Source organism: Lemur catta, chromosome 1, assembly GCF_020740605.2.
Source record: "Lemur catta isolate mLemCat1 chromosome 1, mLemCat1.pri, whole genome shotgun sequence".
Taxonomy (NCBI): domain Eukaryota; kingdom Metazoa; phylum Chordata; class Mammalia; order Primates; family Lemuridae; genus Lemur; species Lemur catta.
Window position 1 is genome coordinate 76502363 of NC_059128.1, and position 18809 is coordinate 76521171.

Below are 18809 nucleotides of genomic sequence, written 5' to 3' on the forward strand. Positions count from 1 at the left end.
AAGCTCTGTGTTAGGGCCAAGCAACAGCCAAAGTTGGTTCACCTCTTAGGCCTGTGCAGCCTGAAGGGCCTAGGTGCTAGCTGAGCCCATTCCAATGTCCACGAGCCCTGCAGACCTCCAACCACAGACAGCGGTATTGACTAAGGGCCCCAGCTGCTATGCTCTCAAATCTATAGCTAAATGTGTGCTGGGGCCACACTTCCTGTGACTGAGTGTGGTACGGATACTGAGGCAGACTCATCCTGGGAGATGTAGGACTCCTCTGACGGCCAACTTCGGCTAGAAGACCCTCCAAGGGCCTTATGGAACCTTCCCAGACAATGCAGCAGTCTAGGATGCTTCCACCTGACCTTTTTTGGTCTCTCCCCTCTTAGGGTCAGACTTGGATCACCATCTCATGGCTCCCCAGCCTTCTCCAGCTTCCTCTCTCACAAGTGTCTGGGCACGGCTGCCAGAGGACATGCTGCCTCTATGTAGGGTTGCCCCAGCATGAGGGTCTCAGTCATTCTCTAAAGGGTAGATGGGAAGACGATCCCATTATCTTCCTCCATCATGGATTCCAGCACCTTCATGGTTCTTACAGCCCAGGGATACATCTGCAGGTCTAACCTAAGACCCTCTGCTGCAATGGAAGTCCAGACTGCTCTGATGAAGAAAGAGAGCTGGACATCAGCTGGGGCAGGGTGGGGCCCAGGGGCAGCTGAGTGCCTACCTCGTCCCCCAGACAAGCCTCGATCAGCAAGCCCCAGAAGTGTGTAAAGGTGACCTTGTAGCCTTCCTGGCTGTGCTGTCGGAGTTCCTCCCGGAATTTGCGGAGCTGGTCTGGGAATAGGTAGGGCAGCTTGTCCTTGACCACATGTCTCCGGGCCTCGAAGAGAGCAGGCTCCAGATTTTTGGAGGACCAGTCGGGGTCACTGTACAAGGTAGCCATGGTCCTGGAGAGAGACAGGCATGGCTGACAGAGCTGACCCAGCCCTGGTCTGACCAAGCCTGGACCTGGGCAGGAAAGAAGGTAGGCAGGTCACTGGGAACCCCAACCTGCCAGGAGAGGAGCCTGGGGGAAACGGGGTGAGGCAGAGGCCTGGCAGGGGTAGGGGAGAGGTGAACATTATTACTCATAATCACAATTGCTACCCTATCTTGAGTGCCTACTGTGTGCTGGGTACAACATGTTGGTTAAGATGGAGATTCTGGACCCAGATCTTCAAAACCAGGCTCTGCCCCTCACTAGCTGTATGATCTTGGGCTACTTAACCACTCTTCACTTCAGTTTTCCCATCTGTAGAATGGGGAGAACTACAGTGATGATTACATGAGTTAGCGTGATGTAAAGGGGTTGGCACAAAGTAAACGCCGGAGCCAACACTTAAACCCAGGCTTGGCTGATCCCAGATCCCGGGCTCTGTCTACTCTGCCACATTCATTGGCATAATTATGATGTTAGCTAAAGATTTATTTTCCCTTCTTCTTAGCTTACACGTGGGCCATTGAGGGGAGCAAAACAAAGATGGTGATCTCCACAGCCCTGGGTCTGGCCTCTGCCTGCCTCATCCTGGATCCAGCTTTTCTGTCAGGACAGGGAAGGGCCCGAGAACGAGCCCCTGAGGGGAACTCGTCTGCAGCTGCACAGCTGTGTGAACAGTGGTCTCTTCCTTCACTGGCCTTGTTCCCAGGAAGATAGGAGGTGGTCAGGAGATTTCAACAGAAAGCACCCTGCTCTCCATAAGGTTCATCCTGATAGCTTTGTAATTTTGAAAGCTTCCAAAAACCATTGCAGATGATTGTTTTTAAAAGAATGCTTCTCATGCTTTCCCCAGGCCAGAGGACCCTCCACCCTCCCCATGGCCGGGCCTGAGCTCCTCTGTGTTTCCTGTCTGGCCTGCAGACGTCCAGGAGGATGCAGGAGCCCTCAATCCTGCTGGAAGCAAGTTGTCTTCTTCACCCACCACCCGGGGCAGCCGTTTCACGTGGAGATTAAGAATGTGGGCCCAGGTCTGGGTGAGTGACCCTGGCAAATTACTGTGTCTCTCCAGCTGTACAATAATGACAGCACCTCCCTCATAGTTTCGTTGTGAGGAGGAAACAAGATGATCCGTAGGCAGTAGTCAGCCCAGGGCTTGGCACAGAGGCAACACCGCTAAGTGCTAGCGGTCCCTTCTGTCCCATCTGGGCTGACACCTCCAGCCCCCTGACGAGGTGGCGTGACACGAGGAGCCCTTGGTTTCCTAGTGGAGGGTCACAGGCCCACTAGTCATGGGCAGAGTGACATGCGGCCCTGGCCAGGAGGACACCCTGAACCAGGGCCACATGATGACTTTGATGAGCCCCTTCCACCATAAGAAATATTAAACCTTATGTTTCACAACTGTGTTGTACAAAAACAAATATATTAATGTTATTTTAAAAAACATTTTCTTCAATCTAGAAGTTCATTTTTTCCTTCTGACTTTAAAATAAATTAACATTTTTGTGGGCCCCAGGCGCTGTGCCGCCCTGTCGGGGAGCCCTGCGCTCACCCGCAGGAGCGAGGAGGTAGGAGCCCAGCAGCTGCCCGAGGAAGCCAGGCAGGGCAGAGGCCGTGGGCGGGGGCCGGGTGGGCAGCCAGAGCAACTGAGCTAGCTCCACCCACCCTGCCCTGAGAGCAGGTGGCCGCCTCTCCCCAGCAGGATGGGGTCACTGGCCCCAGTGGGTCACTCTTAGTTGGCTGCCATGCTCCTGGGTCACTGCCACAGCAGCAGGAAAATAGTAACATCAGTAATGGCCAAGAAATGTAATGTCTCTGGTGTACTTAGCACTGGGAGAGCCTCTTACAAGAACCGCATGAAGTCAGTTATCCCCGCTTTATAGATACGGAAACTGAGCCTCCAGGGACTTAAGCTGCCGCCCAAGTCACACAGCTGTAGGTGGGGGAGCTCCCCAGGCTTCCTGGGGCACTTTGTCTTGGGGTGGGAGAGGGAGGAGCTTCACCAGAGACCCCAGGCCAGCCCGTGTGCTGCTTCCTCTGGGCGCCACCAGACAGTGGCTCCCAGTTCCTTACCAGGTGGCCCCCGACAGGCCAGTGATGTAGCTGGCACAGTTCAGGATGTTCAGCTTCTGCAGCGCCAGCAGGTGGCCGTACATGGAGGTCATGGATCTTGTTCCACCCCCAGTGGCCATGATGGCTATGAGCGGCACCTAGGGGCACACAGAGGCAGAGGGTTGGGGAGGGCTCCAGGGTCAAGACCGGGTGGGAGAAGGCTTGGGATGGCAGAGAGCAGATTGGAAAGAACAGTGGAGAAGGCAGAGCTGGCCACGAGGACCAGAGAGTGGGGCACTGTGCCACCTGGCACCTTCCTTTCCACAGGTTGGAGTCCCTCCTGGGAGGCCCAGAATTAGGCCTCAGCTCCAAACTCAATGGTTGGTGTCTGCGAAGGGCTCTGACCCAGGCCTGGCAAATCATAGAAAGTAACGGCTAGAAGAGTTCTTAGACCTCAGTGAACAGATGATAAAACTGGGGTCCGGGTGGGTGGGCAGCCTGCTCACTGCGTGGCACATGCTGTGTGTGTGCTGTATTTGGAGAGCAGGAGTAAATGAATGGTTGACGTGGGAAGGAGCAGGCTTGCCAGCTCTGGGATGACAGAGGTTTCTGATGCACTTAAGCTTAAGATCTTTAAGTTTCCCTGAAGATGGGAGGGAGGGGCTCTTTGTGAAGACTCACTCCAGCTGTTCGTCTGAGTGGGGACCGTAAGATCCTTCCATTGGCTAAAGCCCAATCACACGTCTTCCTGGGTGCACACCAGGTCCCCATCTCACCTGTGGTCAGCCTCAGAAGGCGGCACTGGCAGGGTTGCCTGCTGCCTGGGTGATCAGGGGCCTCAGTCCCTGTCAGAGGAGACAGGGCTCTGACAAAGGCACCTCTGTCTGCTCCCACAGGAAGAAGCCATTGGCCCTGGAGTGCAAGTTGCTTCTCTCCAGCTTCCTACTGCTATTATTTCTGGGGGTGTGTCTGCATGTGCGGATGTGAGAGCTGAGACAGTTGAAGAATGAAGGACCTAAGGCCTTTTGGGTGGAGGTGTGTGGTGCATGAGGTGGTATATCTTAAAATGTTCTCCTGGCTGGGTTGAAGAGGTCGTTTTGTCCCCATGTACGTAAGGCACCATTAGTCACCCCAGGATCTGCTAGTGCATGGCAGGAGCAGCCAGGGTCCCTCCCCTCCCCTTGTGAATATGTAACTGAATCACATCCAGCACAGCCCTCACCTGGGCACCGCACCTTGGCAGGAAGAGCCACCAGGGAGGTGACGCCGAGGCTGCCCTGCACAGGGAAAGGCCTGGGGTGGCTGGCAGGGCGTGGTGGGAAGGACCAGCTCTGCCCAGAGGAGGCCCTGAGCCCAGGCGGGTGACCTCGGATTACCTACCTCATCCTCCTGCAGGTCCTCCTCCAGCTGCAGCACCTGCTTCAGCGCCTCGGCCACCACCACCTTCCGCTTCTGCAGGAACTCCAGCTCTGCCGGGCACAGGCTGAAGCCCAGCCGCACGTCCAGCATCTCGGGGCTGTGAGGAGAGAGGACCCTGGCTGAGCAGGCCTGTACCCTTTACCCCCATGGAGCAGACATGGCTTAGGGTCAGTTGGACCCAGGCTTGAAGCCCAGTTCTGCCATATTTCACCTCTGCAACCTCAGGCCTCCACTTTCTCATCTGTAAAATGGGGTAACTCATGCTAAAGTCTCGGGCTGTCTTCAGTACTCAATGAGATAACAAATGTAAGCCCCCAAGGGCTTAGCTGGAACACTCTAAGCTGGGATCTGACAAAAGATAACTGTTGGCACTTCTATTAGGGACTCTTTGAGCCCTCTGCTTCCTCAGCAAGATCTGGAAAGTCTAGAATGGCTTCCCCCAGGTGCCTCCTATAGCTCAAAGCCAGACATGGCTGACAACAGGCCTAAGGTCCTTTTGGCAAATCCTTCTGGATGAGGCTATACAGTATGGAGTCTTCTGAGCTAGATAAACAAACTCCCTGTTCACATTCTTCATAAAGCCCTTCCTGCTCCCAGAATAATAATCCTCTGTGTGTTTGTGCAATTGACAAAAGCATTCACATCCCTGATCTCGCTGTGTCTGCCCCACAGGTCTGCAAGGCGGGTGGGGCAGGAGTGGCTGTGACATGCCCAGTGCTTGCCCTTTTCTTATCATGTCCCTGCCCTGAACAAGCCCAGACTCCCAGCCTGGCATCCAAGATCCTAGCTGACCTGGCCAAGCACACCTCAAACTACCTCCTGGAAGGAGCCACCAGGCTCTCAGTCCCCAGGAGCAGTCCTGTGCGCAGGCCCTTGCCTCACTGGCACCCTCCCTTTGCCCACCTACATCCCTTCCTTCTCCGAGGCCCGGCTCCCCAGTGTCTCCAGGAAAACGGACCTTGACGCTTTCTGACCTGAGCCTTGACTCACTAACAAAGCCACATCTCCTTGAAGGCCTGGGAGCTCTCCTGTCACACATCCTCCATGTCAAGCACAGGAGTGCAGACAGAGCTTTGAGAAATAACTCTTCCCTTGGCCTCAAGAAAGAATGAATAATGATGCAATAATAATAACAACAATAACATTACTTGGTTTTTGCCATATGTGCTACCTCGATGGATCCTCAAAGCAGCCCCATGGCATACGCTATGCTTGCTATTCTCCCAACTTACAGATGAGGAAAACAGACTTAGTGAGGTTAAAGAACTTGTCCAAGGGCAAATAGCTAAACAAACTATAAATAGAAATATGGTCACTTGATTTTTGACAAGGGTGCCAAGATAATTCAATGGTGCTTTTCAACAAATGGTGCTGAGACAACTGGATATCCACATGCAAAAAAATGAAATTGGACTCTTATTTCACACTGTATACAAAATTAACTAAAAATCAACCATAGACCTACATGTAAGAGCTAAAACTATAAAAGCCTTAGAAGAAAACATGGAAATAAATTTTCATGACCTTGGAGTAGGCAATAGTGTCTTAGATATGACACCAAAAGCACAAGCGATGAAAGAATAAATGAATAGATTCCATCAGAATTAAAGCCCTTTGTGTTTCAAACGACACCATTAAGAAAATGAGAAAATAAGCCACAGAATAGGAGGAAATATTTACAAGTCATATATCAGACAAGGGACTTGTATCCAGAATATTCAAATGACTCATAAAAAGACAAGTAACCCACCTAGAAAGTGGGCACAGGATCTGAGTAGACATGCAAAAGGCCAACAAGCCCATGAAAAGATGCGCAGCATCATTGGCCAACAGGGAAATGCCAGTCAAAACCACAGTGAGATACCACTTCACACCACTAGTGTGAATAAGTTAGAGGGTACTTTACCAGGGTGTAGACTTCATGTGTAATTCATAATCCTCGCCCTGGGGAGTGAAAGATGAAAAGCTGGTCAGGGATGACAATTCAGAGCCAAGTGAGCCCAACCAAAGAAGTGGAGACGCTCCACACTGTCCACTCCGGGACTTGACTTGGCACATGTGCATGCTTGCACATGCATGCTCACACATGCTCACACACGCATGCTCCACCCCTACTTCCCTCCTCTGGACACGATTCTCCCCACCGTCTTCACCTCAGCCTCCACACATCTCTTTGGACCACACTGTAGCTCATCAGTCTCCTACCCCTCCAGACTCCTCTCCCTTTCTGAGAGAGAACCCAGGACACATCTTTCCCCTCGGGCCCCCCAGGGTCTCCCCATCTTCCTGTCACGGGAGCTCCAGGCAAGCTGCTCAGGGTCCCCTTCCCAGTTGCAGGCCCTCACCACAGGCAGGGTCACGGCCTGGCCATCGGAAAGGCAGTCGAGGGGCTGGCAGACGGGGCCGTTCCTGTATGCGTTGCAGCAGCAAAGCTGGAAGGAGGGGTGGGTTCCATGAGAGGGGGTGAGGGGCTTCTCTGGCAGCCCCCATCTGCCCCAGTCCCCTGCACCTCCCCCAACTCAAGTGCCTCGTACCCTGCAGCTCCAGTGACTCCTGGGCACCTCCACATGCACCTGGGACTGGAAGTACTTGGGGTAGTGGAAGCAGGCAGGGTTGGGGCAGCAGGGCTCCGGGCAGGGCGGGATGCGCTGGGTGTCCTCAAAGGACTCGCTCACCATCACCAAGAGGTCCTTCACTGGGAGAGAGGACAAGGCGATGAGGCCCCAGAAGCCTCTCACTCCCCACCCCCTCACTTGGCCCAGCAAAAAGCCTATCTGGAGGTGCCCAGGGGGAGTTTTGAATCACCCGGGCACTGGTTCAAATGCCCAGAGAGTCTCATTCTGTAGGGCAGGGCAGGAATCTGCATTTTAACAAGGCTTGTGAGTGATGCTGACAAATGTGGTCTCTAGAAAACTCTTTTAGATATAGAGTCCTCCTTGGCTCTTCTCTGCCAGAAGATCTCCCAGAGCTACCTGCCCACTGCAGAGAGAGCAGGCCCTCATCATCCTGGCAGTCTGGGGGTGGAGGCCTCGTCCTCCCTGCCTCCCCACTGTCTGCGGGTGGCACTGCACTGTGCCCCTGGACAGGCTGGAAGCCGTGCATGGGCAGGATGGGGTGGGGCAGAGAGCAGGGTCTGGTATTTGCAGATCCCTTAGGTCCCTGCAGCTATAAAATGCTAGGACTTCACATGGATTGTGATCTGCCTATTGGCAGGGGCACAATGAGAAAGGCCCTGAGCATGTCAGCACTGCCAGCACCCGGTGCCGACCTCCGCACTGACCCAGGCAACCCGAGGTCCTGGCAGGGCGCGGCGCAGACAGGAGTGGGCACAGGGGCAGCACCGGGAGCCTAGGTGCATTTCCTGCGTCATGCCTGGAGGACTCAAGGGTTCCGTGGGGGCCTGGGAGAACACGCCCTCTGTAGAGCAGGCTGGGAGGACAGGGGATCATGACCCCTGAGGGTGAGATGATTCTGAGGAGTTGATTCTGCCAAGCCACTGGTTCCCCTTAGCCCAGGGAAGCCCCGACCAGGCCGAGTCTGATGTTGACAGGATTTGGAAGCAGCACCCCCCTACCCCACCCCAGCAGGCAGAGGAGGTAAAATGGCTCACTTTTCTTACTCTTCTGCTGTTTCCTGGCTTCTGCATGAACCTCCAGGCAGGAGACTTGTCGAGACTGTAACAAAGCAAGGGAGAGCCACCAGAAGTCTGAGCACCAGACACCTCCTGGCTCTTCCAGGCCCAAGAGGGGAGATGAAGCTCGGGGGGATAAATTCACTGGTCTGACTTTGGGCTGACACCGGGGAACGTGGGGTGTATTGACCACATTTCCTGAACCTAATCAAGGCAGGTCATCTCACTCAGAGATAGGATATTTGAAAACAAAGCTGTCCTAGGATGTCCAGGATGCACGGTCACAGTTTACTAGGGGTCATGTTTTCAGCAGGTCAGGTATCTGACGTGAGGGAATGCTCAGCTCTGGGCTTTGAAAGTGAGAACTTCCAACAAAACAGCCTTGTCAAGAAGTAGAGGCAAGGCCAGCATGGTGGCTTACACCTGTAACCCCAGCACTTTGGGAGGCCAAGGCCAGGAGTTCAAGATCAGCCTGGTCAACATAGTGAGATCCTGTCTCTACAACAAAAACAAAAACAAAACAAACAAAAAAATGAAGCAGCAGAGGTAGATCAAATTCCTTTGCCACAATTTCCCAGAGACTCTTCTTTTGGAGTAGAGGTCTCCTTGAACCCTGGGGCACTTAATTAAAATAGCCGTACCAACAGCTGAGTTATGAAGATTTTTAAATACTGAAATTGTGTCTAGAGAGGTATTGGGGTTGTGGGGAACAGGACCAAGACTGAATCTGGAAGGAGGCTGCCCTTAGTGGATTCATTTATTGGGAGGTTCTCAAGAGAAGGGTCATCTTTGTGGGTTATGGGGTACTGGGGTCCCAGCTACCTCCTCCCTGGGTGCCGGAGCCCAGCTTCCTACTCCTGTCCCTGTGTATGCCCCGTTTGGCTGGCCTAATTCAGTCTAACTTCTACTGGGCTCAGGATAGGACAAGGGCCCGGGCTGGGCCCAGCGTCTTCTCCCTCAGTTCAGTTCCTCTGAGAGCAGCAGCCAGAAGGACAATTACCACCAGCACGCCATTGGTGATGAGGGTCTCGGGTGGAGAGGGACTGAAAAACAAAATAAGAACTCCTGGTCAGTTCTGTCATTCTTGACTGATTTCTCATAAAGGTGACAAAGATATAAATAGAGTCAATAACAAAATAGCAGAGGCTTCTTTGGTTCTTACGAAAAATATTGGCTTAAGAAACCTTAGATTTGCATTAGGTTGTCAAGGAGGAAACTGGCATACATTTGAAATAGAACGTCCAGGAAAAAAATAGATTCATAGGTTAGAAGAAGTAGAAGAGTTCCATTTTTTTTTTAAAGGATAACTGTTCTTTGTGCCCAACCAGATATAACTACATGGAGTTATAAGGATAAAAACCAGCTAGGGCAGATGTAAACTGTTCTGGTAGTCAAAATCACCCATTACTCCATTCCGTGTTTTATTTAATTTATGCATTTAACAAACAGTTCTGACCCAGCCAGAGAGGGGCCTGGTGAGTGTTAAATGTTCTTGTGTTATAAAGTCGAAAACATAAGCCTCTGAGGTTGCAATTGGCCTAGGGGAGTCCACAGCCTCCCTCACCAAAATTAAGCCCAAGATGACTTTGTCTTCGGATCAACGCTTATTATCAAGCTTGACATATTTCATTTCGCAAGCCACTTTCTAATTCAGCCAAGGAGCTTTCCCTCCACAAAAGTCCCATCACACCAAGAACTGGAGGAGAGAGCCTCAGTGTTCTTCAATATGAAATAAAGTTGATTCTAATTTGCCAATCAGCTGTTAATAGGAAGTAAGTTCCTTCAAATAGTCCCAAGGTCCCCTAGGCAGAAGATTCTCCTAGTGCAAGCTGATAAGCCCTCTCGTCCTATCTCAATCCTCTCATCCTCTTACCTCAGGCTGATCACAAGTTCAGGGGGGGCTCCGTCCTGCGGGGCGGGGGGGAGAGGGAGGAGCCAGGAGCGGGCTGCCCAATCACGGCGCACTCTGCCCGTGCCGGGGCGGGGCTTGTCTCCTCTGGGCGGGGCCCCGCCCTCCCTCACTGCCTCTTCCCTTCCTTCCTTCTCTCATCTTCCTCTTCTCCCTGCCCCCTAGTTCTGTGAGCCCCCAGCTCAGTCACATCTCCAGGACCCTGGGTCATTTTCCTAATTGAGAACGATTGGAAACAACCGTACACGTTGGACCTGAGCCTCCTCCCCGGACTAGGTTCCAAGTTGGCTGCAGAGGCGGGGCAGCCTCTGCTTCAGGCCTGGGTTTGGGAGTGTTTGTTCTAACAGTTCTGGGTCAAGGAGGAGACTCCTTGGTTCTGACCTCTTTCTTAGCTGGGCCTTAACAAACCCTCCTCACCATGGCGGGGCGGCAGGAATTCTTTCCAGGGGCCACCGTCAGGAAAGCAGGAGACTGAGGCAGTATTAAAGCAACACTGACGTCAGTAGAACTGGATGAGCAAGGCTGGGGCCCCGCACCTACACTATTTAGAGGCTGCCAAGTGATTCTGATGCACAGTGAGGAGTCCAGGGTTAGTGTGAGGAGTGAGACAGGAAGAGGGGAGGAGGGCAGAAAGGCTGATCCAGCTGTGAAATGCTTGTTCCCAGAAGCCACTTGAAGGTCAGGACCTTGGTGGACCCTGGGGGCCGGGGCCTACTCACCTCTCCTCCAGCAGGAACTCCACCTCCAGCTCTTCCATGCCCTGCGTGTGGGGGGAGGGAGAAAGGAAGGCGGCCGTGAGTCATGTCTGCACATCTCTGCTGACCAGGACCCTCTGCCGCGCCAGAAGCCCCTGTGGACCTGCCCTGGTTCTTCCCCCACAGCTGCCCTGCTGCCCTGCAGCGCTCTGTGGCCCCCTCTGCCTCTGTCTGTCCCCAAGTCTTTGACATCAGGAACATCACTGACAACCCAGGGGAGATCGGGGCATGGAGTAGACCCTCAGCTCAGCATGGGAGTTCCTCTGCCCCAGAACATTTCCTTTTCCTCACTACCCCCAGCTGTGGCCTTTCCCTGCTCCCCCAGCCTCCCCAGGGGCCCGGTGCCTGGGGCAGGGGAGGGGGAGATGGCCTCCAGCAAGCCCACCGCTGAGGGGCAGGAGCCTCCCCCTCCCATGCCTTCACACCTCTTGCTGTGTAACGAGGCAAGCCATGACCTCACTGGACCTCAGTTTCCCCACTGGAATGTAGGCCAGGTGAGGGCAGGGATACTAGTTATCTGAGGTTTCCCTGTGCCTAGTTTGGAGTGATTGACTCTATAACATCCCAGTCCTCTCCAGCTCTGACTTTCTCTGACTTGCAGAGTTGCCCACCTTTTCCCTCATCTGTCCTCTCTTCCCTGGGGCCATTCCAGAAACAGGACTCTGAGGGAAGAAAAGGGGGAAGGGAACGAATACTTACTACCTCTCCATTTTGTATACTGTGAACACTGCTAGCTGCCTTACTATGTTTTCTCGTTTAAGCCTCACAACAACCCTGTGTGGTAGCTGTTATTACCATCATTATACAGATGAGGAAACAGAAACTCAGAGAAGTAAAGTAATTTTCATGGGGTCACACAGTTAGTGAGCCATAGTGCTGGGATTTGAACCAGTGGTGCCATCTTTTCCCGCCTTGGCTGTGTACACAGAGAGGAGCCCGTGGAACGGCCTCACGGGAATAACCAGCTGCTCCTTATGAGGCAGGAGGCTGAAGGCCTGGGTCCCTGCACCTACCTCTGGGTTGAGTGGAAACTTGACGTGGGTTTTCTTTCGGAAGCAGAGCTTGGTGAGGTCGTAGAGAACTGTCAAGAGATGGTCGTCTGGTGTCACTGTGTCTTCATCACAGACACTCAGCTCTAGCACGTTCTAGGGGAGAAGGGAGGGTACAAGTCTGATTACTACAGTTGCAACCACCCATTCCCAGCATGAGTGGCCTGACCCTGGTCCTAGCGAGGAGGTAGGTCTGAGAAATGGGGGACAGCACAGTGGTCCCTGCTCAGGTGTGAGAGGTGTTTGTAGAGAAATAAATTAATGAAAGAAAGTGTCTTTTCCCTCCTTTCCAGCTCTCTAAAGCCTTCCTGCCCCTCTGCTTTCACTCTCCTACTGGAGAATTTCACCCTTTTACAAGCTTGTCACAGGCCTGTGAAGTGTGGAAGGATTTCATTTCAGCTGGGGGGAGGGATGGAGGGAGCAGAGCAAGCAGAGCCCTGCCAAGATATAGAATATGTCCAGCCTTGGGCCCCTGAGAGCTGAAGACAGCCCCTTTGATGCTAGAAAACCCAGATCAGGGAAGCTAACATCTTAACACTCCAGAGGAATGATTTGGGAAAGATTGCTCTGATAATTGGTGGGGTTGGGGTAAGGTGTGTGAACTCTATCCTTTGGCTCATTAGCCCTTAATAAAGTCTTATGGACGGTCCGAAAGCAACATGTTGGCCAGGCGCGGTGGCTCACACCTACAATCCTAGCACTCTGGGAGGCCAAGGCGGGCGGATTGTTTGAGCTCAAGAGTTCGAGACCAGCCTGAGCAAGAGCGAGACCCCGTCTCTACTAAAAATAGAAAGAAATTATATGGACAGCTAAAAACATATATAGAAAAGTTAGCCGGGCACGGTGGCACATGCCTGTAGTCCCAGCTACTCGGGAGGCTGAGGGAGCAGGATCACTTGAGCCCAGGAGTTTGAGGTTGCTGTGAGCTAGGCTGACGCCACGGCACTCTAGCCTGGGCAACAGAGTGAGACTGTCTCAAAAAAAAAAAAACAAAAAACCAAAAACAACAAAAACCCAAAGCAACATATCAAGAGTCAAGTCATCTGGCTGGACTTTGAGGTCAATGGTCTCAGGTGACCTGGGCTACTCTCTGAGGCCTCTTGTTCCAAGGATCCTGGGAGATGTGGGCTAGGGCTGGGCTTGCCTCCCAGCTCCTTATCTAGTGGACACAAGGTGGTTCTGGGGGTTCCCAACTGCACGAGATCTGTTAACCTTACTAGAAACCCAAGTATGTCCTAGAACCAACCCAGCAGCCCCACAATCCTTAAGACAAAGGAAGCCTAAATTCTAATTTCAAATATAAAGCCCTTCTGTTTCATAAAGAATCCTTTATAAACAGCCTCAAGTGCCTCAGATGGGGGTTGATGCCTCTATGATAAGGCCAAATATGTCTTAAGAGCTCTCTGCTGAGGGTGTTACAACTGAGGATACTCAAGGGATAATTCTCCCACAGGAGATGTGAATTTGACTTAGAGTCACCATAAATCTGAGGAAGACTGACATCATGAAACAACAACTCAATAAATGAAAGAAAACACACCCAAAGAAATAGAAATAATAAAGCAATATAAAAAGGATTTAAGAGAGAGAAAACCCCTTGGCTGGAATTAGACTGGCACTAGACCTAGTGAATGGAATGGCTCTTCCTCCCATGTACTCTCTTGCTTGGAGCATGCTGTGGAGGTACTGGAAACACGGTATGTTTTGGGGCAACAGACGTACAGTTCCAGCAACAATTAGACAGGAGGACAAGAGAGACTAGACAGAAGGTAGAAGGATAAATGGACTCAGAGAGGGACAAGTGTGAGATAGGCAACAGGAAGTAGTGGGTGAGTGGGAAGAAGGGTTGGTAGGGCAAGAAGTAGGTAGAAAGAAAAACAAATACGCAAAGAACATGCAAGCAAAGAGAAGGACAAGTAGTCAAGAGGGGAACAGAGATGGTGGCAGGCAGACAGGTGCAGTCTTCCATATCTCACCTTCACTTGGCTCTGGATCTGGAAGTTGAAGTTTTCATTCCACTCTGGGTTTGGGCAGTTGGAGATGGTCCTAGTCCTCAGCTTTTTCTGAGAGGCAGTGGGCAGCCAGAGGCTCACAAAGCAGTCTGTCTGGCTCACTGGCCAAGAAAGGCAGGGCAAAGGGCAAGGGTGAGGAGACCTTTGTCCCAGAATGTTGAGCAGGTCACAGACTGCAGGCTATAGGTTTCACAGAGGGGGACCCACATCCCACTGACCATTCTCATGGACACTGATGGCCTCTGGGTCTTATCAGAAGCACCCTGGTCTCTGAGCAAACACCTGCTGTTTGGGGCAGGGTATGGCCACACTGTTTTCCCTCTGTCAGGGCGAGATCCGGAAGACTAGCCCCCAGAGGTCCAGTTTACCTCTTGCCTTAGCCCAGGACACCAGGGATACCAAAGCAAGGCCCAGCTCTCTCTCAGGCTAGATGAGAACACAGCCTGCTGTGAGTTGGCCTAGAAGGGCTCCAGTGGGAAAGGGCTTGGATGGAACCAGCTATTCAGCAGGATCTAGGAGCAGGGACTGCCATGGCCATCTGACTTAATGCCTCAACTGCACCTAGCCAGGCTCTTCATGCCTGTCCTGGTCTCCCAGCATGAGATTTATGACCCAAGAAACCTTCCCATCTGTGGACAAGTACTTTTTTTTCATTCTAAATGAATGACCCAAGTGTGATGTTGTTGGATGTGCTCTGGACAAGGGACAGTGCCTTGACCCCCATAGGCCCTCCCCAAATGGGGAGGCCCCGTAAGTCTTCTGGTTGGAGCAACAGAAGGGATAGGGTGAAAAATAGAAGCTTAGCTTGGCTCCCCCTCCATTCTACCTGAGAGAAGGGAGGAAGGGTGCCATGGCTGCATTTGTCACTCTCTGGCAATCTGCTGGGGTGAGTCCCAGGGTACACACCAGCTACGTAGAAAATGGTGAAAATCAGTACAGTTTCCTGTGTCAGGGAGTCCTCTAGATAGTAAAGCTGGTGTGAGGATGGGAGTTGTATACTGGTAGGATTGATCCAAAGTGGTTCATAATTATTATTAATAGTCACTAATGAGAGTGGAACCAGGACTGTCCCCTGGGACTGACTTACTCCTACACTGTCACTACACTGAAAGCTTTATCAGAGTCAGTAACCCTGGTTTGCATCAGAAACATTCCTGCCTTCTAATTTAATCCCTGATACCTGGTTAATCTTTGAGGGCTCACCATTCACTGAATTGGAATTCATAGCCCTCCTTCCACTGAATAAAGGTGAGATGACACTATCCTTTAGATGTCATGATGATTATTTAATCCAGACAAAACAAATAACCACAACTCAAGAGAATCAAAAGAAAACGATGATCTCATTGTCCCCACCCATCCCCTCCATGCCCAGCCTGCTTCTTTTTACCATCACTCAGGTGTCCAGGCCGGAAACCAAGTATCACCTTGATTCTCACGTTGCATTGATTTAACTCTGTGTATCTCGAACCCGCCCACTTCTCATCTGCACTGCCATTGCCTGGTGCAGGCCAGCATTCTCTCTGGGGCCACTTCCCAACTGGGTTCCCTGTCTTCTGTCTTGCCCCACTCCAACCTCTCCCAAGAGAAGCCAGAGGGAGCTTTTTAGATATGATCACATCACTCCCCAGTTTAAGATCCTAAAGCGGCTGAACTCTGTCCTCACGAAGGAGTTCCAACCACTTGACAGGGCTGCCCCCACCCCGTCCCCCAGCCCCAGCCTCATCTTTCCACCCTTCCTATACCCCACCTCTGCCCTCCATGTGTGAGTGTGAGCATGAATGCACACATACACTCACACGCACCCACCCTCACACATACACATACACACACACACACACACATGCACACTCATACTCCAGACTCCAGCCAAACTCAATCAGGTCTCAAAAAGTGCCATGCTGTCTTGCCTTCAAGCCTTGCACATGCGGTTCCTTCTGCCCTGAACATGCTTCTACCCTCTTCTCCTTTCACCCACACTTCTCCTGGCTAGGAACCTCCTCTGGAAACCTTGCCTGAGTGCCCATGTCTGGGCCAGGTGTCCCCCAGCATGGAGCACTCCTACACTGCACTGCAATGGCAGGTTGACTTGTCTGTCTCCATTGCACTGTGAACACCAAGAGGGCCAGGAGACGGTGTGTCTTTAGCCCTTGGGACATAGTAGGCACTCACTAGATAACTGCTGAATAAATGAATGAATGGAAAACCCCAACTTCCTGCTCTAGGGCCATATTAGAAGTACCCAAGAAATTCTGGGCTGCGTCACTGCAGATCCAGGTAAGTAGGTCAGCATGTCTAATTGCCCTGCCAATGAGGAGACTCACCAGGAACCTGCTCACTCCTCTTGGACCCCTCCCTTGGCTTTTCCTGGATATTGGCCACTCCTTGTAGGCCTGGATCATTCTGCTGACATCTGCCTCCTCTATGCTGGAAGCCTGCAGGTGAAGACTGACCAACTCTGCACCTACTTACTCTGTAACACTTGCTTAGCATGCATGATTTGATAGACCCTGTAAAGGCCCGTTGCCCTCTAAAATCAGTTTCCTATCATCAGTCCATGCCTAACATTCTCCCATTAAACCCATAAAATAAAATCTCAGTATTTTTGGCCCAAGGCTTGAATCTCTAGTTAAGATAAAAATACCCCTAGAAGAGATAAGATTGATCGGACACCCACATTCCAAGCATTCATTTGTTTTTCAGTTCTTTTGAAGAGAGCTGTTTCCCTCATCAAAGGGAAGGAGAGTGCGGCCCAAGGAGGGTGTCATCCTGCAGAGGGAGGTGATGAAGGAAAGTCAGTGAGGGCCCAGATGACATCTGGGGCGGGCACCATTGGCTGACTGTAAGAGTAGTGACTGTCGTGTTGGCAATGAAGAATGGTTAAGCAATGGTGAACCAATTCTGAGAATTTCACAGGGACAGGGGATTTTCTAGGCAGAGATGGGATCTAATCCTTGTTCCTCAGGCAGTGACAGAGGGCTTGGTCATTTGAATGATATGTCTCCTTTCCTGGAATGTGGGTGGCAGAGATGACTCAATTATCTTTACAGATGTTCAGAACATTGTCTCCCTAATACCTCTGGAGACACCTGCCTGACACCCCTTGGGATGCTGGTTTGGGTTTTGTTTTCTGAAGAAGAATAAAAGCTCCTGACAGCTAGGGAGTTTCTGGGCCAATTGCCTCCCAGTCCTGGCCCAGCGCTCTTTTTAGTTATTGATGAGGGGTCAGCCCTGAATCTCTGCATGTTCGCTACCATTCAGCCTCTCTGAAATCTTGCGAAGCTCAGAAACAGGTGATAAGACTAAATTGGAGAGCTGTTCATTTTGGATTTGAACTATAAGGGAACAGTTTGGGGCAAGAGTAACCCGGGACCTGAAAGGCATGAGGACAGTCTCAAACCTAACCCTGGGAAGGCAGCAACACAGTCCCGCCCATGTCGGTCGTGGAGTCCAGACACAATGTGACCAGGGCTGGCACCCCCCGATGCCATATATGCCCTCCACTTGTTCCTCAGGGGAAATGAGGAAAACATAAGCAACAAGGGGGTTCCCAGAGAGGACTGAGTGCCCCCAAAAGGCAGCCTGCCTGCCCAAGGAGTGTGTGGCAATGGGATGAAGAGGCCGGCGGAGCCAGACCTCAGCTTGTTACTCTAGCTGCCTGCCCCTGCCCACGCACCCTCACCCTCTGAGTGACAGGTGTGGCAGGAAGAAGACAGAAGAAAGGGCCCTGGACAATCGGGAGGTCTGAGTGCACAGATGCAGGCACGCAGTGTAGGCGTGTGGGGCCAGGGTGACTCGAGGGGCTGGGACAGACACACCTCAAGGGGAGCTGGAGAAAGATGAGTGCTGCTGTGGGTGTTTTCAAGCTGGGGTTGTCCTGAGGGATGGGGGTGAATCTGCCCAAGGCGGGGAAATGTCCAAGTGACCCACTGTGGCATGGGCAAGAAAGACAAAAAAGGCAGCCATGTCCCAGGCCCAGGGGATACTCTCCGGCTCCTTAGATCACTCACTGGTGGGCTGGGAAGGCCCTAAGAGGCCCAAGAAGAAGTCCCTGGCCCTCTGGTTGGGCACAGGGCAGACACAGGCACAAACCGGCTGTTTGCTGGGGTCGGTTGTACTGGGATGGGCCCTGCACAGCTCGCCCTCCAGACGCTCGTCTGCATTCTGCTTGCTCCCTCTGCTGTCTCTGGGGCTGAGGGGCCTTCCTCCTCTGCCCTCTACATCCGTCCCTGCATGGCAGTGACAGCTTCCTGGCAAGGTCCCAGCCTCTCCGCACCTGTGCTCCAGCACAGTCTGCACATGAGCCCTCGGGAAGTCATGCAGTCCCCAGGCCTCTCGATGTCCACCTCCTGCCCCTGCCAGACCCCAGGCCCTCAATGCAGCCTTTCTTGGCCACTCTCAGTTCTCCATGCCCTCTTCTGGCTCTGAATTCTGTAGTGACAAGATTGGAATGTCATTTATTATTCTATCACTGCTTTAGACATAGATGTCTCCCTCTGTTAACATATACACTCAGTCTCATGGCTCTGTGTCTTCTCTGCCCCTCTCAGGGCCTCCCTGGCCTCTGGGGATCTCTGTGGGCCTGGAGCCATTCCTGTGTGGCCACCCGTGCATGAGGACACCCCGCGTCCCTCAGCTGTGGAGTGTGGACCCAGAACTTTCTCCCCCTTGCCAACTTCTTCTCTGGATGGGGCAAGGTGAGGCCAGCACGGGGAGGGGCTTTTGGTGCTCCTGGTCTCTTGAAAGCCACCCAAAGACAGGGGTGGGGGAGGATCCTGCCCACTCAGATGGCTTCATTGTCCCCCATGGCTTGGGAACACAGCAGGTGCCAGGATGAAGCGGAAGTCAGCCCGACAGAAGACAACACTGCACTGGTGAGTGGAAGCACATCCATGAGGCTGAACTGCCAAACTGGGTGCTGTGGCATGGCCCCCAGAGTCTAATTTAGGACCCTTGTCCTGAGAACAGGCTCTGGGAGTAGGCTGGCAGCTGGCCCCACAATGCCTAAGGGCCTCTCC

General features: G+C 52.5%; 1 protein-coding gene across 2 annotated transcripts in view; it reads right to left on the reverse strand.

The window, feature by feature from the left end:
• Positions 1-18809, reverse strand: part of PLA2G4E (phospholipase A2 group IVE) — a 56450-nt gene that overhangs the window by 8304 nt on the left and 29337 nt on the right. For both annotated transcript variants that reach the window (XM_045539360.1, XM_045539365.1), the window contains exons 3-13: positions 13756-13892; positions 11744-11875; positions 10695-10735; positions 9067-9109; positions 8046-8109; positions 6970-7130; positions 6781-6867; positions 6342-6379; positions 4397-4532; positions 3038-3174; positions 713-935 (exon numbers count right to left, since the gene is read on the reverse strand). In XM_045539360.1, the coding sequence (XP_045395316.1) occupies positions 713-935; positions 3038-3174; positions 4397-4532; positions 6342-6379; positions 6781-6867; positions 6970-7130; positions 8046-8109; positions 9067-9109; positions 10695-10735; positions 11744-11875; positions 13756-13892 (1199 nt within the window). The remainder of the gene's footprint in view (positions 1-712; positions 936-3037; positions 3175-4396; positions 4533-6341; positions 6380-6780; positions 6868-6969; positions 7131-8045; positions 8110-9066; positions 9110-10694; positions 10736-11743; positions 11876-13755; positions 13893-18809) is intronic.